Source organism: Cupressus sempervirens, chromosome 1 (genome assembly GCF_028749045.1).
Source record: "Cupressus sempervirens isolate cs-2001-9-10 chromosome 1, ASM2874904v1, whole genome shotgun sequence".
Lineage (NCBI taxonomy): Eukaryota > Viridiplantae > Streptophyta > Pinopsida > Cupressales > Cupressaceae > Cupressus > Cupressus sempervirens.
In genome coordinates, this window is record NC_143118.1 from 80095628 (window position 1) to 80120363 (window position 24736).

General features: G+C 36.1%; 1 protein-coding gene across 3 annotated transcripts; it reads right to left on the minus strand.

The window, feature by feature from the left end:
- Window positions 1–558: 558 nt before the first annotated feature.
- Window positions 559–24736, minus strand: LOC149576323 (pentatricopeptide repeat-containing protein At1g77360, mitochondrial-like). 3 transcript variants are annotated; one of them, XM_089816829.1, is made up of 2 exons: window positions 22454–24736; window positions 559–1222 (listed from the first exon to the last, which is right to left on the minus strand). In XM_089816829.1, exon 1 carries the CDS (start codon window positions 24399–24401, stop codon window positions 22974–22976), a length of 1428 nt encoding a protein of 475 aa, XP_089672955.1. In that variant the 5' UTR covers window positions 24402–24736; the 3' UTR covers window positions 559–1222; window positions 22454–22973. The 3 variants fall into 3 exon arrangements, with proteins under 3 accessions (XP_089672955.1, XP_089672960.1, XP_089672956.1); XM_089816834.1 differs by having other exon boundaries at window positions 22921–24708; XM_089816830.1 differs by having other exon boundaries at window positions 22805–24708.

Here is a 24736-nt window from a genome sequence, read left to right on the forward strand (position 1 = left end):
CAAATGATTTGGCAATTTGAGCTCTTCAACTACTTCTAACAAAACAAAGTGTGAAAAGGATAGGGTTTAGGAAGAAAAAGTAACTCTAATTCTACCAATGCAAGATACTATTGATGATGTGGTGAAACTAAACTGATCCTTGCTTCGCCAACTTAAACAACTGCACAAGAGAAGGTGCAATCTTGTAAAGGTATGTGGATAATTTTCAATTTGTTAACATTCATTCAAATACCCAACTTTGTTGCAATTGAAATGTACATTTCCAATTGAAAATAAGTGTTTGCATTGAATTCAACCCAACCTTACACTGTTGCTTGCAATTAACAAGTACCAAAAGGTATGAACGTAAGTTTCACCATGATTCAACAACAATAACATCTTTCATCTTCTAATCAACTACTTAACAACTTTAACTTCTATTCAGCATAAACAAATCATATTCTACAAGAGAAGTATGAAACCATGCAACACTCCAAAATAACACAAATGATTCTCCATGCATACAACAATAAATTTGCAATTAGTCAATATTTTGGCAACAATTTCACTAAGTCTCCCTTCACAAATAAATTGAGCAGCTCTTATATTGAGGTTCCTAGTACAATGTGAATGAACAGCCCAAATTGGTTTAAGATCAACACCCAAGACAACTACCACAACCCTAATGTAACTGCCACTCTCAAGCATTAAATGCTAGCAATTAGAATAAGGCACCAATTTGTGGGCAAATGAATGATATATTATTGTTTTTGAATATTTATCCCTTTTAAGGATTGACTGATAAGAAAAGTGCAACACATTAAATGCATTCCTCTTGCCACTTGAAATGACTCAACTGGTGAAGATGAAGGTGTGCCAACTCAGCATGCTTATCTTGTTTGACCTCCAGTTTCCATTCTTCATGTTGCAGAAGTCTTCTAATTGAGGCATTCTTGAGATTGTTTGCACTTGAAATAGTCCTTCACTTGATATCTTGGCTTTGACCTTGCTTCATGACTTGAACTTGGCTGGCATCTTCTTCTTTCATGATGCCTTGTCATTGACTTCACCATTCCACTTGCATTTCCATCTTTTCCAACTTTAAACCTCTTCTTTCGCTTGACAAGCCACTTGAAAATTCGGTTGATCTGGAGACTTCACGTTGATTTAGAATGTCCTTAATTGTAACTCGAGCTTAGCAATTCTAACTCCACTTTTGCCATCTTGCTTGAAGTCTTGAAGTCTGTCATGAGCCCAAAATTATGTAAGAACAACACAATATGTTTCAAATATATATTCTATTTCAATATTTCTCTAAATATTTGAATTTAAAGCAATTATAATATATTAAATAAGACTTGCACAACATGTAGATTGTGTATTAATTTAAAAACAGAAATTATAAATGAAAATTAGATAGAATGATAGAAAACAATAATTAAACAAAATATAAAAGATAAATTTACGATATGATTTGACACTAAATATTATTAGTATTGTTAAACATTAATATTTAATATAAATATTCAACAAAAATACTGTTCAGGCACTAAATACTATTTTTCTTAATATTACCCAATATATCTATTAACATCTAACTTATGTTCCCCGAGGACACATACCCGGCCTAAAACCAAGAGTTTCGAAAACGGGGACATCCCGAGACGGGGGGATGGGAATGGGACGACCCCAGCCATCCCCAAAAAAGGCAAATTACCAAGGGGCATCCCCGAAACTTGGGGACGGCTGGGGAAAAAAAGGGGGATGGCTGGCCATCCCTAGTACAAAAAGAGGATGCCTAGATGTCCCCCAACCGTACCAGGTATGGCTAGCTGTCCCCAATTTTTTTTAAAAAAAATATTTTCTATTTTTTTTAATGCAAAAAAAATTAAAAAGTGAATATTAAAAAATAATTTCAAGGCTCCTTACTAGGTCGCCAAGGTGGGCCCCACCCCTCCAAATCCGGCATAGATTTTCAGATTTATCATGTTTATGATTATGATATTGTTCACTGATATTGATATGCATTTTGACAATTGAGTACTAAAATCGGATATTATTTCCTAGATGGCATTCAAATGTTGTATGTTATGGTTCTATAGTGTTCAAATGACATGCTTTATGCTTAGTTTCATATGAATGACATGTATATTTGCAAATTTCAATGTATATTTTAAAATTTCCCTATATATATAGTCGTCCCCGTTTGCCTTCCCCCCCCCCCCCCCCGCCCGTCCCCAAAATCACCAAAAAAATTTGCTGTCCTGGAAACTCGGGGGAACATAGCATCTAACACTATTAAACATTTCAAATATTATTAATGTTACGATGATTGTACTTACCAACACACACCGCCAAAGGTGGCGCGTATATAGTGAACAAGGTGGTAAGCATTCACAGGGGGATTTTTATAAGAAAAGAATCAGCAAATATATCAAAAGATTAAGACTTGCGAAAAACATAAAAAAAAACATCATACCACATTGAAGGTAGAGTCTTGGGAAGAGAGCGGACAAATCAGAACCAATTCAACAAGCACAGTCAACATCGAGAGGTTTAAAAACCATTTAATAAGAAAGCAGCGGTTAAATTCAACATCGGCAATAAGAATAGGAACGCAATCCCAAACTAAACAGGTCAGGTGGAAAGGCCAGAAGTGAATAGCATGGGGCCCCAAACAAGGGGAAAGAGGTATGAATGTATAAGGCTATTATTGGTTTATTTGAATAAATATATTTTATGATAGCTAATATAGTCAATTATGCAGTGATAGGATTATAAATTTGATCTAACCAATAAAATATTATTTAGGTTGGTAGTAAATATTTATATATTTGTACCTCTAAATAATATATAGAGATTAATTAGGATTTCTAATAATTAATAATGATCAAGTTGTAATAAGAAATCGAGATCATACAAATAAATATATTTAGATTCGATTATTAAGATCAAGAATTATAAGAAATAATGGTTGACTTTATTATGGGGATTGTAGAGGGTTTGATAAACAAACCCAGTAGACCTTAAACATAACCCCCTTCAATGGGATGGCTAACTAATCGAGGGTCATCCTACATAACACAGGGGATCTTCATAGATGATTATGAAGCCCAACTTGAAAGGTAGTTTCCAGAAGGAAGGCCGAATAATCGAGGATCATTCCTCAGGACATAGGGGATCCTCCCGGAGGGTTAGGAAGCCTGATTGAAAGAATCTTTAAGGATGTGTAGAAATAATGGCATTCCTAGATATAAATCATTCGAATTGAATTTAATAGTCTATGTTGCTAATAATTTCTATAGGTAAAGTTGTCTTAAGGAGTGGAGACATTACAAAGTCATTTTGCCATTCCTTTCTCAATGTATCCTCTTGATGTTGCAATAGATTCTTGTCCTCAAACATCTTCCTTCTTCATTCCCTTACAAAATAAGAAAACAGCTGTATAAACAAAATTAAGATATTCTAATAATATAACATCCTGGCCTAATCAAATGATTCTGATTTTATATTGGAATTTTGAAATTTGGTTGTCTCCCACGAATTTGTCAAACTATTTTCAATGCTTTGTCATCAAATCTGGAAATACATCTTTTGCAACAAAATTTGCTTAAATCTGACCAGATTTTTGACCTGTCCTTGATTGATAGAATTTGCTTTCTTATGATTCTGATCCTCACTTTCAATTCTGGAAATATGCACCTGTTTTCTGATTTGATTCATCTCCGCAGTGATTTTCACCCTTTGAATCTGATAAATTCACCCTCCTAGGTCTGCTCTGCTTATGAAGTTGCTCGTTCGAATGGCATTGGCATTTGAAATGAGATATTAAATCACTTCTTTATATGCTTCATCTCTACCAGTCATGACTATTGCACCTCAAATGAGCCGTCTGTAATATCCTATTTTAAAGGCTAAATTTAATATTAAACAATAATAAATAAATAAATAAATATTATAATATAATTTATTATTAAATATATTATTTCAATAGGATATCAAATTAGTATAATATTATATTATATTAATTGATATAGTAACTATAAAAAATATATAAATATAATTATAATATAATCTTTAGTTGTATTATAATATCATTCACACTAAATAAATTAGGTGATAAATAATAAATATATTAATCAACAATTAAAATGAAAAAATAGCAATGATTATAATCTAATTTTTAATATAATATTTAAACAAATAATAATATTAAAATAACAAATTATTCAAGGACGTTTTGGAAAGATACGTCTCTTCAATATTTAAGCGCTATGTCCCAATCCGATATTTGTAAGATAGAAGATGGGACTTGAACTCTTTTACAAAAGGAACATCATCGGATATGATTTTTATGGTTATTTTATCCATTATGAATTCTTATTACTAGAGCAGCATTACAGAGATAAGGAGACCAGGCGGATATTCAAGAAGAGCGATTTCTTGAGACAAAGTCCATCAGAGGGAATTATTACTTGACTGATCATTCACATTTATTCTCAGTTCAAAATCCTTTGCAGATTTCGCATTTTTTAATAGAGGCATCAACTCGTAGCTACTGTTTTGGAGACACGACTTATAGACCATTAGACGCATGGTCGCATGCATATAACTCTAGATCAGAATCGACACCTTTGATTAAAAGGGAGGAAAGCAAATACCTGGCACAGCAGTAAAAATATTGTTGCAAGTTGACATATATATCAAGATCGGGCACTGCCACTGCCAGGAAGTAAGACAGAAAAACAGAGGACTAATATGAACCAGCAGATTCAGAGAAGATTGAAATGCCAATTAAAATACAGGCTATCGCTTAATATACTGGCATCAGAAATATGTAGCAGCATATAAGTTTACCATCATTCATCTTTTTATGATTATAGATAATGAGGGTAACCCAATCTAATGGATTCGTACAGCGCCCAATTTATACTCGGAGTGCAAACTGGACTAGAGACAAAGTTGATTGTACAGATGACAATCAATTAATTCTCGACATACAATAGCAATTTGGAATCCATCCTTTGGGAATATAGAGAATATATCAGAAACATTATCTATAAAAGGAGGACATAGGCAAATCATCGAACATTATACTTTTCTATTGGGATTTTATATTTGTGCAGTCTTAAGAGAAGACTTGGAGGAATTAACATGGGAATAGCGAATTCAAGCATATAGAGAACGATAAGGATAAAGCGCAGAAGATATGGTGAACGGCAAAAAAAATAGACCATAATATAGCCACAAGGGGAGAGCCATAACAGAAAGGACTGTGTCACAACTATTAAGAGATAAGAAACCAGAAATAGAGCAATAAGGGAAGTCTACAACAAAGAACGATAGAACACATTCAACTACAACTTCAAACACATAACAATGATTCCTCATAGAGATCCGAACTCTAATATATATAAGGGCGCTTAGAGATCTGACTAACAGATATATTCAAGATAGTAGATAGCAATAATATCCCATATAAAGGGAAAGAGAATTAAATAATTAATATATATATTTTTTCAGAAGAGATACTGGAAAGGAGAAATAAAGCCAATACACGACAACAAGCAGGGAGAGAAAACAGGAAAAAAACAAAAATAATATGTTCATATCCAACGATAAAGATTATTGAAAGCCACTGTGATAAATAAGAATGCAGCAATAAGTCAACAGCAGTAGAAGGAAGAGTGATAAAGATTATTGATAAAGACAAAAATAAGGAAGAGTGATAAAGACAAAAATAAAGTGTTCACATCCAACAATAAAGATTATTGAAAGCCACCGTGATAAATAAGAATGCAGCAATAAGTCAACAGCAGTAGAAGGAAGAGTGATATTTAAGAAACATTCATACGACAAGAAGCACTGGGAATTAACAGCACCCATGGTCATTGTAATAAACAGAGGGACAAAACTAGAAGTCTAAAATGAGAAGTCTACAGGACCATCCTCTATAAGGGAAGTGCAAAAATGGAGCAACATGAGCTATATTGTAGAGATTAGCATTTAAAAACTCGGTGAATATTACAGAGTTAAAGAGAACATATTTAAGAACATAAGTTATAAATTACAGAGGTTTTAAGCATCAAATACTCAGTCAAGATAAGGGACATTACACTCTCTAGATCTATACGGGCCAAATTTGAATTTCATGCAAACTGATTTCCACATTAATTACATGGCCAACCTCATGTGGAAACTTTAGATTTTTTACCAAAAGATATGATTAGACATATTTAATCTTATTAATCTCCATGTGGCTGACTTGTTTGGGTTTGTTTGCAATTCACAGCAACCAAATTCTTTGAAATGATTTGAAATTGAGCCCAAGAATCTGAGCTGAAAATTAGGTGGTCTTGGGCTTGAGCCCCAAACTTTGAGTGGAAATCAGCTTTACTTGGGCTTGGCTCCAGCCTTTGAGCAGAATTTAGAGCTTGTTGGGGCTCACATTAATTACAGGCGGAAATGAACATGTAATTGGGCTCCAACAACTTAATTTGAGCAGAATTTAGCCCCCTCTTGGGCTCGCATTCAGATCTGGGGGCAGATTTACATGTACTTGGGCTCAAATGTTACGTTCATGGGCGGAATTTAGCCACTCTAGAGCTCACATTAAGATCTGGGTAGAAATCTACATGTACTGGGCTCAAACATTAAGTTCACAGGCGAAAGTTAGCCTGCCTTTGGGCTTACCACCATAAAGCGTGGGCAGATTTCAACTCTCTCCTGGGTTTGCCATCAAAATTTGACAGAAAGATCAGTCTTATATTGCAGTGATTATTTGTGGGTTTGGTTGATAATAACTTCCCCTTGCATGTTGGTATTGACGCACCTCTACAGCAGTAGCTCCATTTTTGAGTTGGTCGCTCTTCTTGCATGTCATTCAATCTTCTTCCATATGCTACGAATGATCATATCTCACAGGGGCTTGATGATATTGGAGTGGAATCAGGTGGGTATGTTGCATATAAATTTTATGCATGCTCTAGCATTCTAACAATCCTGCATGTTTTATATCATAATCATTTTCAATAGATTTGTCTTTGAAATTGCTTATTTTCTACGAAATGAATATCATTTCCTTTGCATGTTTACAATGAAATGAAGCAAAACGTATCAAGAATTGAAAACCCAAATCAGCTTTGAGACAACATCCTGATTCGAGATATTTCAGTGGTATCTAAGCTGGTGATCTTGCCAATCTGTTGGGCTTACAGCGATGTATGTCAAGTTTCGCAGTTGCATGTGTGTCAAATGTTATCGCATGGCAACTTGGTGAATACCCAAATGATTACATGTAAATTTAGGAGCAGTTTATAATGGGGGTTACCATTGCATATTACTACCTAGTGGTCCTGGTGAGTGGATGCTCCGATGGTTGCATGTTACTTTTATTCAGTTTCTTAAAGTTAGTCAGTGTCATTGCATTTCAGTTTGAACTGATTCTCTGCACCCTAGAGAGTTAGGGCCATACAGATATTACACGGGAAGTAGGCTAAGGTAGCAAAGAGGAGCTGAAATTAACCTAGCAAAAGCAGAGATGGGTGAAAGGAGAGAGGAGAGCCCACCTAGGCATTTGAATAATCAGCTTAAAGATTTCTTGATTGCCTTTGCATAGCAGTAACAGAAAATGCTACAGCAGTTTCAAGATCAAATGATTACATCCATGGGTCGAACGAGAGTTGATCATGCAAGATCAAGAATATCCAGTAGTGAGCACAGAAGAAATGATGCCAGGCATGGAAATCATGGTAGAATGGCATCTAATGCTATTAGGTCAGCGAGACTGCAACCTGATCGAGCTCTTTGTGCTTTAATTTTGCCAAGACAACATAAAAAAGCAATTTGCGAGGTAGACGAAGAGGATTCACACGTCACTGGTGATGTTATGGTGACCTATGATGAATAGAAAGCTCTTCCACTTGATGTGGACAACAATAAGAATAGTGAGCGTGATAACAAAACACATGGTACTATTGCTTCCTATCTTGTGATTCTAGAGATCATCTTCTCATGTTAAAAGGGATTGTCAAGGGACAGGAAGTTGTGTGTATGGTACTTTTCCAGATTCAGCATCATGTTGATAGAAAGATCCAAAATCAGTTGCACAAGAATAAAACCAAGGTTGAGGATACAATTAGATGACTATAGATTGATGAGTTCTATGTTGTTAGTATTGGGAGGAACAAAATAGTTGTGGGAGTACCACGGTTGAAGTCTCTTGGAAGACACATCTAAGATTCAACAACATGGAGGTTGAGTTTACTCAAGAAAGTAAACAAATTGTGTTGAGAGCTACTAAAGGTGTTAAACCACAAGTAATGGTGGCAAGTGTGTGCAAACTTACCTTGATGGTGAAAACACCAATTGTGTGTAAGGGGATAAATCAGATTATTCCATTAATGATAGCAGCAACATGTCTCCTTATCCTCCTAACATGGCATTAGCAGTGATATAATATTGTCATATGAAGATACTCCATGATTGGCAATGGGACTTAATAAAGGGATACACTTGGAAAATTCCTCAGGAGCAAAAGAACGATTCACCCCTTGAACCAAACCTTGCTGTACTCAACATGATTAATGATATTGTTGATCTAGATTCATTTGCTTATAGGTATACTCATGTTGGGTCATATACAAACATTGTACCGACTTATAATAGTGATTTGGCACACTCTTGGTGACTAAAGTCTTCGCCCATGAGAGTACTTGCAGGTTGCTATGGTGTGTGGTTTGGTTTGAGGCACTTCTACATTGGAATTATGGCAGTGTGCTTCATAATTTTGGGTCTTGTCATGTTTACATCAATTTAGAGCAATGGAATTTCGAAAAAGATGCACCAAGCCTTCTTTGGGATCCAAGAATTAAACGGTGTACTTGATTCTAATCAAATTTGATTCTTGTGATTGCTTGGGGCAAGCCATCTCAGGTTGAGAAAACTCGTAATATCCTCGATAGGGAGCCAAGGAATTAATAAGGTGAAAATTATATATAAGAAAAATAAAAGCTAAAGTGAAATTAAATTAAATTACAATTAATTATACATTAGAGTCACTTAAGTACAACTTATCATCTACCTAGGTCAACATCATGAATAAAAGGGAGTTTAAATTAATAAAGTGACTTATTATAATGTCAACATTTAATTATAACAAAAAGTGAGCACTTCCCGCCCTTCCCTTGGGATCCCCATTCCATAATTCTGCCCCCTCCAAAATGAATAAGCCTTCCAAATATAATCAGCCCCGTGATTATTTTAAACTTGGTGAAGTAAGTTTGAGAAGAGGTTTAATCAACAAAGTATTTAGGGAAAATGACTAAGTCTTGGGAAAACTCCCAAAGACTAGGGCGAAATTCCCCATTTTTTGGCATTTTCCGCTGGCTTCTTAAAAGGAAAAGATGGAAAACAATGACAAGTTCAAACAAAGGCAACATTTCCACAAAATGAATGAAATAGAAAACCAAATCAGAACTGACAGAAAAATAGTTTCAATCTTAGTTGCTTCAGGTTAAAAGAAGTGTTGCAAGTTTAAAAAGGGAAAATCCCTAAGAATGGGAAATTTCCACCTAAAGGGAAAATCCCCAAGCATGGGAAATTTCAGCCTGGGAAGAAATTCACCTCAAGTTGCAAGAAGAGAAGTTTGGAAAGTGGAAACTAGAAGAAATTTCATTTCACAAAAGCTTTAAGATCTACTTTATTTTGTTTATTTCCTATCATATTGTTGACATTAATGCATCTTTTATGTCTTGTTTTACAAGGTGAAGTTGGAAGACAAGGTGATGTTCATGGCCTCAATATTGCAAGTGGATATTTCTAGCTTAACCTCACGTGCAAAAGATTCCAAAAAGAAAATGCTATAGGCAAGTTCAAGTTCAACGATTCCAATGAGAAAAAAATTCAAATCAAGTTGTCAAAGACAAATTTGAAGATGAAGACCAAGTCTCTAAGTTCAAGATGCAAATTCAAGCCAAGCAATGAGAAACTTTCCAAGAAAGAAGATGAAGCAATTTGGGAATATGCCATCACATTCGAAGGCTTGATAATGTTGAATATCAAGAGATATTTTCTCTTCAACAAAAGAATTGATCAAGTCTATGAGATAAGGATGCTAAGGTAGCACCTAGTTGTCTTCTACCAATCAAATAATTCTAGTTTAAAGCACATTCAATCAAATTATGCCGAGTGTACAATTTTCTCATCGGCTTTCAAAAGCATTGTAATTATCTTATTGGCCTACAAGGTGGTGCCTTCATGTAATTGGTTGATAGTTTGGCAACCCTAATTAGAGTTTGTAGGGATTAATCTTGGCCCTTGATCTTGAATCAGTCTTGGCCCTTCATTGTAATTGAGCAACTATAAAAGGCCAAGGTCTTCTCATTTGTAACAGTTAGTACTGAAGTTAGAGAGTTAGATTAAAGGTGAAGTTAGAGTGTTAGATTAAAGAGATTAGGAGACAAGAGAGGAGACAGCTAGTAGTGAGTAGAGTAGAGTAGAGTAGGAGACTTGATCAAAGTGTTGCTATAATGCTATCAAAGTAATTGATAATTCATCATTAGTCTTCATGGTGGATTACTTAATATTGCTTTCAAGTGTTGCACGGTTTCTTCAATTCCTCATTTAGAATTTCATTTCATGTTATGTAATAGCAGTAGATTGGAAGGAAGATAATGTTGAATGGTGATCAATGGTGAAACTAGTGTTCATACCTCTTGTTACTTGTTGATTGTAACTAAATGTGTAAAGTTAGTTTGGGCCTAAATTGCAAGTGTTTAACTTCTATTAGAGATGTTCATTTAATTTGTGCATTCATAGGGTATTCCGATGAGCATTACCAATGTGAAAATCATTCTTGCATCCATAGAAGATAGCACCCTCCTATGTGTAGTTGATATAGCAAAGCAAAGATTGGTTAGAGGCTCACCCCATCATCAACATTGTCTTACATTCTTAGATTAGATTTCCTTTCCTTGCAATTTGTTTGATTGGAAGTATGATATCCATTGAATGAGTAGCATAAGTTCCTTTGTGATAACCAACATATCACATCATTACAACTGAGTGAAAGTCCGCGAATAAGAAGGAACCTCGAGGTTGTCTCATTTGATCACACAATCTATGTATATTGTTTAGCATATGACCATCTTAGTTCAAGAGAGAGTTGGGGATTTGGTGTTTCATCTTGGAATACTAAGTATTTGAGTTTGCATGTTGTAGTGGAACAATACTAACATCAATAGAAATTGGCACTAGAAGGAGGGAAAACAAAGTTCATTCATGGAATTATATATAAGAATAAGTTTTCAAGTTCTATATGAGCTAGAAGATCTCTATTAAAGTTGGAAATATTCAATAAATAGTGAAAAGTGAAAAAATCCAAAAAAATCTCAAAATCTCAAAAAAAGGAAAGGTTTCTCCATCAGCAGGGAGGATGTTCTTCCAATTTAATTTGATTTGAACAAGCAACTATATCCATCAGGATTGTCTCAACTTGCAACATTGGGTCAGTGTAGAATTCATGACACCACTAGGCATGAGGAAATGCATTGTTTGGTGTTCCTTTTGAGGGTGGAGTTGGCAATGCAAGGAAGAATTTTGCAGCAGTGCATAAACCAATGAAATTTATTCAGAGTTAGAATTTCATGAGTTTAAAGAGAAGATTTAGTGGAGACCAAGGAGCAGATATGGAGGAAATACTTGGTGCAATGTACATGCCCTTTCACATTCGTAATCTACTTGGCCATCTTGTCAAGATACCATTGACTTAATCAAGTTTCAAATGGGTTGGCATGAGGAAGCATCAACACAAGGTAATAAGAATTTCATTCAACACTCAAGTTGTACATCAAATGAGTGGCACGTTTTTATGGTAAATCAAAGTAGTTGTAGTTGTATTAACCAAAGGAGATGAAAGCTCCTTATATAGATTTACAAAGACTATGTTTCTAAAAGAAACAATAGTGAACTAAAGGCGGAAATAGAAACTACCTAATAAACTTGAGACTAACTAAGATGACCAGTAAAGAAACATTACAATATTCTAATACCCTCCCTTTATGGTCATTGTCTAACTGTTGTCTTTTGGTCACAAATTTTGCAAAACATTCTATTTGCAAAATGTTAATGACCAAGAAGCCAAAATCCATCCAGAAATGAACAGAGAAGGGTGTCCCTACATTAGAAAGTTTTACAAAAAGACACAAGAGCCCGCCACCAACTTTGTCACTTAAATGATGAGTCTGCCACTTACCCTCCCAGAATCAGCAAAACATCTAACCAAAAATCATCACAAAACATCCAACCTAATGTTGGATAACAAAGTTGCTCTTCCCTAGAGACAAAGATAAACACCAAGAACAACTAGCATGATTTTGAAGAAAAATCAACAAACCCTTCAACCTTTGTTGATGAGCATGATGCCCCAAAAAAGTATGCAAAAGCCATTTTTTTAGGGGGAAAATATATAAAATATAATTCCTAAGGAAAAATAGTAAATCCCAAAAGATAATTTTTTAGGAAAATATTATAAAACCACAATGGATTCACAGGCAACTTTGTGAATTACAGAATCAGAAAAAAATTGAGGGAAAATTTTATGAAAACCCATCAAATAATTTTTGAGGAAAAAATTATAAACATATCAAAAAAATCTTCATGCGGCAAAACATGAGACTTCACATGGTAAAACAGCACATGCAAGTACATGCAAGTAATAAAATGCACATGCAAGAATATGCAACTTGCATGCAAAATTCAGATACATGAAACCTTCAAAAATCAATGACTTTTTTGCTCAAACCAAAAAATCACACAATCAAAACCCTTAACTAAGCTCACAATTTTTAGCAGAAAACTTCGAAGATGAACCACAAAATTTTATAAAATACCTCTTACGACTTTCGTTTCAAAAAATCATAAAACAAAGTTTTGGCAAAAAAAAATACCATATTAGAAGAGGCTCAATTTTTTCTTTAAAAAATGATCAAATTTTATGAAATCCCATCAACATGCTCAGATACCATGTTCTGGTAAATCAACGTTGTTGTAGTTGAATTAAACAGGGGAGATGAAAGCTCCTTATATGGATTTACAAAGACTATGTTTCTACAAGAAACAACCGTGAACTAAAGATGGAAATAGAAACTACCTAATAAACTAAAAACTGATCATTAAAGAAATATTACAATATTCTAATACATGTTACATCACTATTCAAGGAAAGCAAGTTGCAAGGTAGCATGGTTGAGCTTAATGACCAAGAGTATCAAATGGAAGGCAAATTTTCACCTATTACCACACAAGGAAAAGTTATTGAGAAGAAAATCAAGGAAGCAATTGGTTTCATCCAAGGGAGAGGATGAATAGGAAGTGAAGATCAACATTTCAAAGCACCTGAAGAATTACAAGAAGATCATCAAAAGTCTGAAGAGGAGGAGATCCTTGACAGACTTTCATGCATATTATGAACGGAAGTTCTTGAGAATGATTTGCAAGAGATTTCAGTTAATTTCTAGGATCATTGCAAATGTACTAACAATTGTCATTGTATTGACTATGTTCCAAATGCAAATGAAGGCTTATAAATAAGAGAGGATAAGTCGTGTCTCTACGGTTAATCGTCACTAGATAACATATTAATATATTAGTAATATAATTAACCTCACTAGATAACATATTAATATATTAGTAATATAATTAACCATATATACAATATAATATGTATAAATACATATATATAATATAATTTAGACATTAAATACTATAATATATATATGTATTATATACATATATATATATATATATATATATATATATATATATATATATATATATATATATATGTATTATATACATATATATATATATATATATATATATATATATATATATATATGTATTATATATATATATATAGTTAACATGGATAAGTATATATAGGAAATGATGATTGCCAATAACAACAATGTATATCAGATCGAATCAATTCGACTGAAGCTACAACTTTAACACTCCCTCTTAGCTAGGGAGGATTTGTAGAACACATTATGCTCTCAAGTATATGAAGAGATATCATCTCGGTATGATATTCTATTCACTATGAGACTAAAGTTCACACCTTTCAGAACACACAATTGAAACAATTTCCATAAATTTAATATAGCTTAAACACCACCTTAAGTGTGATCTGTAATAGTAACTATGTCATGGTGTTCGGCAAGATCCAACCCAAAGAACCATAACAAGTTGGTTAGCATGGTGCCTGGCAAAATCCGGCCCAAAGAACCATGATGAGTTGGTTATCATGGTGTCCGACAAAATGCAACCCAAAGAACCATGATAGCACTTGCTCCTAGGCATCCAAGCACATTTAGGTGCTACAAGTTAACGTATCGCATCTAGGAGATAGGTCAAACCATTGATAAGGTCGTCACCTTACAATGGTTACCTTTTGGTTGATTACATTCATTATCATGACTTCCAGCACTCTGGGACAACAACTTAATGAATTCTGTCATGATAACAGGTTTACCATTTATAAGATCGTCACCTTACAATGGTTACCTTCTGTTTATATATGTCAGTGAAATATTGTCACCTTTCATTACATCTCATATGTGAAATAGTAACCACCATAAACCCAGTCAAAGGGTGGTACAAAGGCTTTCACCTTAATTTTCTCTCACATAGAAGAATGCATTTTAAGGAATTTCACTTAGAACTTCTCCTCATAGAGAAGATATCATTTACAAAGAATTGCACCTCAAAAATTCTCCCTCTGAATAATGATCCTGGGAAGTCAGTTCCAATAGTTACTTCCTTAGAGGCTCTCTTCCCCCAAGGATTCTTGTCAAACTCACTTTGAATCTGATATCAATTTTCTCATTTTCTGGTGATAAGTCATCACTTCCTCATAATATACATTGGAGTAGGCCCATCAAAATCATGCAGTCACACACATATTTCTAGACTCCCTCTGAGTATCAATCTTCTAAGCTCTGGCGTTGCTTTAGAAGAAGTGTCATACTCCCTCTTAATGTAGAAGGATCTCATAATCTCAATCATCAAAGATGTTTGCTTCAAAAGCCTCATTGTATCCATCTGTTCATCAGGGTCTTTGGAGCTAGTATCATTAGATTGAGTCTACACAATATATGGCAGCATATGTAAAGTACTGACCTTTTTTTTCTTTTTTCTATAAGAACATCCTCAAACATAGAGGAAAAGATCAAGGCAAATAACCCTTATAGTATGTATAGAATTACAAATAAGAGAGAGACTACAGTGGGTAGATAAACGTAAAAGATAAGAATACTTATCTGCAGATGAAGATTCAAAAATTGTTTTCTTAGGTTATTTGAGAATGGAACATCTCCCCTCTAAAGAAGGTTCAAGTGGGAATGGACCATTGACTATTATTCCCCCCACAATGTAAATTTCCCACTCATTCTTATATTGTTGAACAATTTTGTATCAAATAAAACAACTCCTTTCTAAGTTCCATCTTGCCCTTTTCATCCATTGAAGGTCCAAACATTCATTTAGCTTAACAGTAGTAGCGAACACGTCCTTCCATTTTCTCAAACTCATCCACAATACACCAATATCTTGAATGAGTATGATTGTGCCACATGAATGAATCTACAACTCATACGTCGAGTTTCATTCATCAAAGAGAGACTCGTAGATGGTTGAAATGAATTTTTAAAAGCTTCATTAACGTCTCACAACAACTCTAATTTCCTTTGATCATGCAAAGGGATTTGTTTGATCTTTTAATTAAACCTATATTAAGCACATCTTGCAATCTGAGTATTCCAAATTTATATCATTAGTGAATCCATCACAACGTGGTTTTGAAAATAGGAGTGAAATTTAAAGAGTTCGGGAAGAAGATTTTTGGAGGATTTTTTTTGAAATCGTTGAAGAGTTTTTTGGACAAAGGATCTTGAATTTTATCAAAAAGGAACCTTTTCAGTGAGCTGTGGAAAATTGTATGTTTCTTGAGAAAATCTAGAAAAGTGAATTTTGCGGAGAAGAATATGGGAATTTTGACAAAAATCCAAAATCTATCTTTTGGACAAATTGTCTCTGCTTTTTATGCTTTCTACATATTCTTATGTATGGACATTTTGTATTTTGTAGGAAGGAAGAATGGCAGAACCTAGGGGAACAAGAGAAATGTACGGACAATTGATAAAGAATGAAAGCAGAGGATTTTATCCTGAATCCAAAATTATGTTGAAGTGGACAAAAATTGGAGATACAAGCCTCGGCGGCCTTGATTTGAAAGAGTTTAATCAAAGAATGTTTGGATACAATGACCACCATCCAATGCACCTAGCTACAGGAATTGTGAGAAGTGGAATTCTTGTTGCAGCTGGTTTCCCTCCTTTTCAACATTCGGAGTTGATTGTGAAATGTACCAAACACTATAGTCCCAGGGACAAGATGATCAAGGATTCTAAACGAAATATCCTTGCAGATTTCTAAAGCATTTGGAATTCATTCTCACCCAAGGATAGTCATGAAAACACAGGAGCAAGCACTTAGAATCTACACCTCTAGAGTCCATTTTTGTGAAGAAATAATCAACAAAAGATGGTTGAAAAAGAATAGATCGCATCATTCCAAGATTCCTAAGGAAATAGTATGGGTCGACTTGCAGAGGGAGTATAGCGACATGATCATGATGTTGAGTCGCATATTTGGCATGCCTCATTCTTATAGATTTGAATCTTGGATGTGATATTTTGTTGAGCAGGTGACGGAGGAAGGTGACAGAATAGATTGGACTGGGCTCATAAGTGACAATTTGAATGAACAATTAATGAATCTAGAGCATACAAGGAAATTTTACATGAGCTCTTATGTCATCTACATGCTAGCACAGAGGACGAATTATGATGGACTACAATGCAAAGGACCAATTGGAAGTGGAACCCAACACCTCAAAGTTCATGGACGCTACCTACAATTGCATTTATATTCAAAGGATGATTACATAAGGGTTAATGATACCTTTGCCATGGACATAGTGAGAACACTACAAAAGAGGCTACATATGAGATTGTCAATTGGTGTGATGAGGTTGGTCGAAGATTACAATGCCTAGTTCATTCAGTTTCCTACCTTTTCATACATCTAAGTTCAGGGATTTTCCATGCAGCCATACAAACTTCCCAGGTACCCAACGATAAGATGGTCTTGTTAGAGCTTACTCGACAACTCACAGCCTATGACAAGATCCAAAAAGGAAGAAGAAGTTGGGATTGCAGTTCCCAATTTCCACAGGAGAAGGAAATACTGAGGTATGCCCATGTTTAAAGGTTGCAGAGAGATCATCAAATGAGCTCCACTTGTTCTGTCTTCCACTTTATCCGAAAAGGATTGATTGATCCCTACAACAAGATCACATCAGTAGCAGGATCAAAGTACCAACACAAAGTTTACCTTGAAGACTTCTGGGCAAATGCTGCAAATGAGAATAAGATTAGAAAGAAGATGCATTCAAGATTACCGTTGAACATTATCAAAAAATGCAACATATTCAGGGTTCCTAATCAAATGGAGGAGGATCCAAACGTGATGCAAAAAGGATTCAATCCAGAAATGATAGCTCAGTCATATGATTGGAAAAGGAAAGAGGTTATAGATCTGGAAGCCAGTCTTGATTTTACAAAGTGGTGGATTGAGCGTAAGCTTGAAAAATTAGTTGCATCAACCAATGGATTCACATATAGGTTGCTTGGTCACCGACCACTTAGGGATGAAAGATCGGGACAAATATCTGTAGGGATTGTTGAAGAAAGAGGAACTCCATCGGAGGATGTAGGAACCAAGAAAGAGAAAGAGGTATCTCGAGAAAAGCATCCTAGGATTGAGGAAGTCATCCAAGAGCCTCAAAATAAGAAGCAAAAACATGGAAATGCTCCCTCTTCTTCGAGTCACACTCCCAATGTTCAAGAGATAGAAACATTTCAAAGGCAAAAGGTAGAGACAAGCATAAGGAGATTTGAGCGAGAAGAAAATTTGGATAGGCCAATACATGATAGATTAAGTATAAATGCCTACGAAAAATCCGTGCAAGAAAGAGGGAGAGATCAAGATATCGCTACAAAGGAAAGTCTCCCTACAATCTTAGAGCGAGAAATGATGAGGTTGGAGATGGTCCACTAGAGGAAAAGGCTCCTACAGTAGCAATACATCTTCCAAATATTGAAGCCGTAGTTCCTGAAGTAACGGTGGATAGTCCAGGAGGTGAAGAGGAGATCAACATTCAAGCAATCCAAAGGAAAGAGCAATTGGTGATTCCAAGGGACCAAAGTATACCCATTCCAGAATGGTTGAGGCAACGAATTCAAATGAGTCAACAAAAGGAGGTTGATCCGGCAATTAAATTACAGGAAAATTTGGACCAAGCAAACCGATTAGAAGAGCAAGGGAAAGCAAAAAGATATACTAAAGTTGTCAGAGGAGAATTGGGGTCCAAAATCTTGCAAATTGTTCCTCCTATGGTCTACAAGAGCAAAAATCAGATTTCTCCAGACAAATACCATGTTATAGAAATAAATCTTGGTCGTGCCTCCTAGGAGAATATTAGAAGAATTTGATGACTCTACACAAGCTTTGAAGGATAGACTGAAGAAGATGGAAGAAGGGTACAAGAAACAGAAAAGAGAAATTTGGGCCTTATGTCAGTACATCAATGGCTTGCCTCATCCAATAAGAGAGGAAGGTCCATCATTCGTCCCTCTGACAGGTGTTTCCACTGAAGTGGTAGATGACATTGACAGGATCAAGTGGACTGCTCAAGGTGCAAAGGTCTGGGTTGAAGGAATTCAGGAGGAAGCCTTCAAACATGCAAAAGAATTAGTGCAAGTGCATAGTAAGGCATTAGCTGCACTCTCCAAGATCCAATGCATGGAGGAATCATGGGAGGATGAACATATTTACCAAGATGAAGTGATTTCCGACATTTAGAATCTGATGGAGACCCCAAAACAAGCATTAATCGATGGTCAAGTTATCAGCGAGGGGGATGTCTATGATTTTCTTCGATGGTACAATGCAGTGATCATAGCTAAGGAAATGTTTGAGAGCTTCACCATGGAATCCACTCGATGGAAGAAGATTGTTGACAACATCAAGCAGGGGATATCCAACCCAGTTGCATCTTTGTTATCACAGAGATTGGTGGAAGAAGAAATGGCAACTGATAATCTGAAAGTCAGGTTAGAGGAATTCTTTTGACTAAATGTCTATGAAAGAGATGATTTTGAGAACAACTCCATCTTCTTGAATACAATGCACACTACTCAAGACTTGCTACCAGATTGGGAGGAAAGCTTGGGAAAAGCAGAAAGAGCAATTGCAGTTCTAGAATTCAAGCAAGAATCTGCACCAAGCATCAGTACGGAGGAGTTGGAAACAGTGTCGGATCGATTTCATGCCTTAAGCGGGGGAATCAAGGATAGATGCATTTAATGCATAGTGGGTGTTCTTAGTGGTCATTTATTGCACCCCACTCCCTTCCTAAACTAGCATGCATAGAGGGCATTTATTACCCACTATAGTAGTGGATTCCTTGTTGCATTAATGTAGATTCCTTTTCTTTGCCCTAACCCTAATTAGGGCTGATGTGGCACGATCTTGGCCACCAGTTATTGTAATCATCCGAGCCGCCCATTGTAATTGAGGACCTCTATAAAGGCCTCATTTCTCATTTGTAAGGAGGATTTTTATGAGATTGTTGCTATGAGCTACTGAGATAATAAAGTTTTCATTGAAGCTTGGTGAATACTTGATGTGTCTTAGTGCTTGCTTGTTCTCTTAAATTCCCTCAATTAGATTAAGTTTAGCCTAGTTAACGTGTGGTGATTACAATGAACAATATGATGGTGTATTGTTGAATTCCTTTGGTTCATACTTTTGACGTTTTAGTGATTCTAATTCGTTGTGCAAAATTAGCCTGAACCCCTTTCATGCATGTGTTTAACTTCTATCATTTGTATACATTGTTCTTTATGATGGCGTATGTGGTGGTATGAAAATCTTTGGCATAACCCTTGAACATTGCACTAGTTCCCAAGTAGTTGTAGTATAATCTAGTGAAGCGGAGCTCGGTAAATTGAGGAATTTGTCCACCAGAGTACCATTTATTGTCATCACTACCCTTAGGATTAGAATAGAATTCATGAACCCTATCCTATTTAATTCCTGCATATTTTGTGAAAACTCCAAAAAGTACTTCATTACAAAACCTTAAGATAGCTACCACATCCAGTATGGGTTGAAATGAATATAAATAAACACGTAAGGCCCCTTGTGATCATCAACAAATCACATCAACCACCAATCTTATCCACAGTCAAGACTTGGCATTAAAGGAACCTAGAAGTCATCGTATGATCTTCTAGCAATCTTAGCATTCACAAGACTTTATTCAAGAGAGGATAAGATATTTCGGTATTTGGTTCTACTGTTTGGTGGGTCACAAAACACACATCAAGAAGCACCAAAAAAGGATTTGTTTGCATGAGATGTTATTGTTAGATTTCCTTTACATGTGATGTGGTTATTGGGGTCTGGTTACTTCATTTGAGAAATTTTCACAGGCTTTTCTATTCATCCTGCTGTTGTTGTCCTAGAAAAGGATAATCATGTGCTTTGGCAAAATTACATCCTGATACATCTCCAGTAGCTTGATCTTTTGTGGGATCTGTATGGCCTCATACCTGAACCAACCACGCCCAGGGATAGATCAGCTTGGGGCATCATCATTGACCATGTTGTAGGCCTGAGTCATTTTAGTGTGGATCTTGACATTGTAAGCTATATATTAATTTAATTGTCCTCAAAGACTTTTAAATTGACCTTAGAAGATCCACAAAAATCCTCATATCTCTTCATTCCTAGAGGATCTTGCAGCAGATTGTCTCTTCCCCTTACACATACAAATTGCATGCCTATGGTGATGATAATTTTGTGGGGTTTGAGCATAACAGAAGTCTTGCGTGTTTTCATGGATCAGAGACTTGCATTGAGACTCACTCTTCATCATTTGTAGTTCCTCATCAGCTTGGTATTGCACATGCATGGCCCCCAGTGATACAGGCAGCAGCACATTCATCATCTTCCACAAAGAGCTACTTGGGATTCATAGCTTGGAGACATATCATCATGTTAGTGGAGTCCTGGATTGCAAATCTGGAGAATAATCTTGAGGACATTCATCTCCTCTTTGATGACTACTACATTGTCCCTGCCAGCCCATCTTCATTGTCCCTGGAGCTTGTTCTGCATCCACTCTCACACATTTCTTGATTGACATCATCTCATTATTCCAACATGAGGAGACTTGAGCAGTTTTCAAAGGCACACATCATTTGAATTTGGATTCCTGATTCTTGCAGTTTATGAGAATGGTTTGTCCAATCACCAATGGATTTGTTTCTTCCTAAAGGGAGACATGTTTGTCGGTAGTGAATTGTGTTCTGTCATCAAGCATACATCATTGACACGAAAAATACTTCTTTATTGGGGGGTTTGTATCCTCATTTTCTATCTCCTGGGGGGGGCGCATCTATTTTTACTTGTGTGACAGAAACAAACCTTGGGGATCAATAAAGTCCTCCTATCCTCCTTTTATGAGTGCAATTATTTCATTCTCTCTTTTGGAGATAAAAAAATTTCATGTAGTTTTCTGTGATTAATGAGAGATCGTACTTGTTTGCACAGGAGTGCCTCATCGGACCTCCTAGTTAGGACCCATCCATGCATCCAACATTGCTTCCATCATTAGGTTTCCAGCTTTTCCCTATGTTGATCTTAGAGGGGTTGTTAAAGTGACTCATATAAATCAACAAACTAATTATCTAATTAGGTCCTTTATTAATTTATTACACTTAAGCTAAACTTACGAGTGTTTTCCTATTATTAGAAAGAGCTAATTATAGACCAAGTTGTCTCAAGACATATGATTAAGCAACTTGTCATGCTCTAATTTAAACCTCTCCAAGGGTTTTATCTTGATGCCAGTGTGGTCTAGGTTTATTTAATCAATTAATACAGGCATACATAACTAATTATATGTCTAACAACTCAGTCTTGATAGAACAAGGAACAAATTTAGTTTTGACCTCAGTACTTAATGTTATAGATTCATAGATTGCACAGTTAAGTAATAATTCAGATCATGCACAAGGCAGGTCATCTACAATTTATAGTTCTCAAACAGATATGTTATGGCCGTTGATGGTCTGTCTATGAATGGAGCACACCTAATAAACACATCAGTTAGCAATGATCAGTGATGTGCTGAAAAACTTAAAAATTGAAAGAGGATCCTCCTTAGATTTTGTGTCACAAGTCACATTGCTCTAATTCTTTAAGATTACAGAGTGCAGTTATAAAATGACAATATTAGTCATCTGCAGAAGAACACTACCTGGTCATATCTAATGGGACTTACAGATTTGACGTTATGGACAACTCCTGTTTTGCCTCTGTATGAAGAGTTGAGGCAGCCTCTTAAATAAATAAATGACTGATTCAAAGGAAAAATCAGATAAGACCTGTCAGGAATGCATCTTTCAACGACATAATTGTAGGATAAAAGAAATTCTCCAAGTAATTCCCTTAAATTAACCTTTTCAGAAGAAACTTGTTTCACGGTGTGGCTGTACATATTCGTCACATCTCATTGCACTACATAATCACTGAGATGTTAAGACTGAAAAGCATGTGATGCCTAATTAAGCCAAGTGACAAGAATAGTTTACAGAATCTGCTTAGTTTGCCTTTCATGAAGTGAGGTAATTACCTTGAGGCTGTTCTCATAGCCTTTGAATATGATTTTAGATAACTCTCAAATTAGACAAGATTATATGTAAAGTGTAAACGGTAAGGATCGAATTGCATAAATAATTTTGTGATTACAGAGATCTTGCAAGACATCTGGCAGATGATAAGAAATTAGCTTTTCATTTCATTTAATCTTCAGGAGGACCCTCGGCGAGCTCATTCATCTTTTCCGAAAGATCTTCAAGTATATCCTCCCTGCCCGCTTTCAAAAGTCCAATCCTTAGCCTCCTATAGGTTGCCATTGAAGGGCATATCCCCTTCCCCATCATCTCATCAAAATAAGAGCAAGCTTCATTTATTTTGCCATGATCACACAGCCCATTTATAAACAAAGCGAATGTATGCATGCTGGGACACACCTGCTGTCGGCCCATATACTTCCACACCTTCAAAGCCATGTCTATCTGATCCTGCCCAAAGAACATCTTTAACATTATATTATACGTATCCGTATCCGGATCGCAGTTTCCCCGCTTCACCATCCTGCGAAAGAGCTGGTAAGCCTCCTCTGTGTTTTTCTGTTGTATGAGGTAATGCAAGATAACATTATATGTCCTAGCATTCGGCCAAACCCCTCCCTGTTCCATTTCATCCAAAAGCTCGTAAGCCTCGCCCAATTTACCAACATTGCAAAAGGTACCAATTAATGCATTGTAGGTGGGTGTTTCGGGGGCACATCCATTCCTCTTCATCTCACTAAAAATAGCCAAGGCTTCATCGACACGCTTCTCGGCACCATGATTATGAATCAAAATACTGTAAATATGAGGATTTGGTTTGCAACCGCTATTCTTCATCGTATCCAACAGCCCAACAGCCTCCTCCATTTTGCCCCCCTTGCAAAGAGCATTCATAAGTATAGAATAAGCCACTATATCAGGTTCACAACATTTTTCCCTCATTTCCCTAAAAAGATCCCTGGCTCTAGGCAAATTGGGTTCTTTGCCCCACCCTTCCAACAGTATACTATAAGTTTTTAAATCCGGCACAAACCTCGCCTTCATATAGTCAAAAATCTCCTGAGCCTTTCTCACATTCTTACACTTACACAGAGCACTGAGAAGACTGTTAAAGGCCCCCAAATCTGGCATCACCTCATATTTCTCCATAAGGTGAAAAGCATAAACTGCCTCGTCAAGCTTCTTTACCCTGGTATACCTCCGTATAATAATACAAAACGTTTCCTTCGTCAAAATCCCCTTGGTCTTCATTACCTTAACCAGCGTCCACACTAACCCATATTGTCTTATTTTACCCAGTGAGTTAATCATGGAATGATACGCCTCTAGGCTGTGCGTGTAACCGTCCTGTCTGCCAGCCCAATCGAAGAACTTGTAGGCCACCATTCCTGCATTTCCAAACTTCTCTAGTACAGTTTCCACTAAAATTGGCGAAAGTTTTATTTTAGACTTGCGTAGGTTTTTCTCGAGGTCTGATTGAGGGGAAGATGTGAGAATCTTGCATAGTTTTTTCATGGCTTCGCTCTTGTCGCTTCGAATTGGTGTCTGGGATGAAGTGTGTAACCATTTTTGCCCGGCTGATAAAAGTTTCGCCATTCCCGCTGCACCATGTAATGATGAATTTGTGAATACTCTGGATTTAAGATATAAATGGGCAAGCTACGTACCTTACAAGAACAAACCGTGATCGAAATCGGTGCCACGGCATATCAGTCTCAAAACAGCATCTGAAATTCAAGGCCGCCATTAATGATATCGCTTCAAAAGTTCCAGCTTGCAAGATGGCTTTCCTCGTCGATTAACGTTGACGTAAATTAAGGTGGGAGGGTACAAATGTGGAATTGCCTTTCAAATGAGTGTTAACCTTTAGGTGACTTTACCTCTTTAAACGTATTGTGCTAACATGTTTGTTGTGCTTCAGGCTGGGTTTT

Coding starts and splice junctions, on each gene's coding strand:
- LOC149576323 (XM_089816829.1), bottom strand. CDS start 24,401: ATGGCGAAACTTTTATCAGCCGGGCAAAAATGGTTACACACTTCATCC.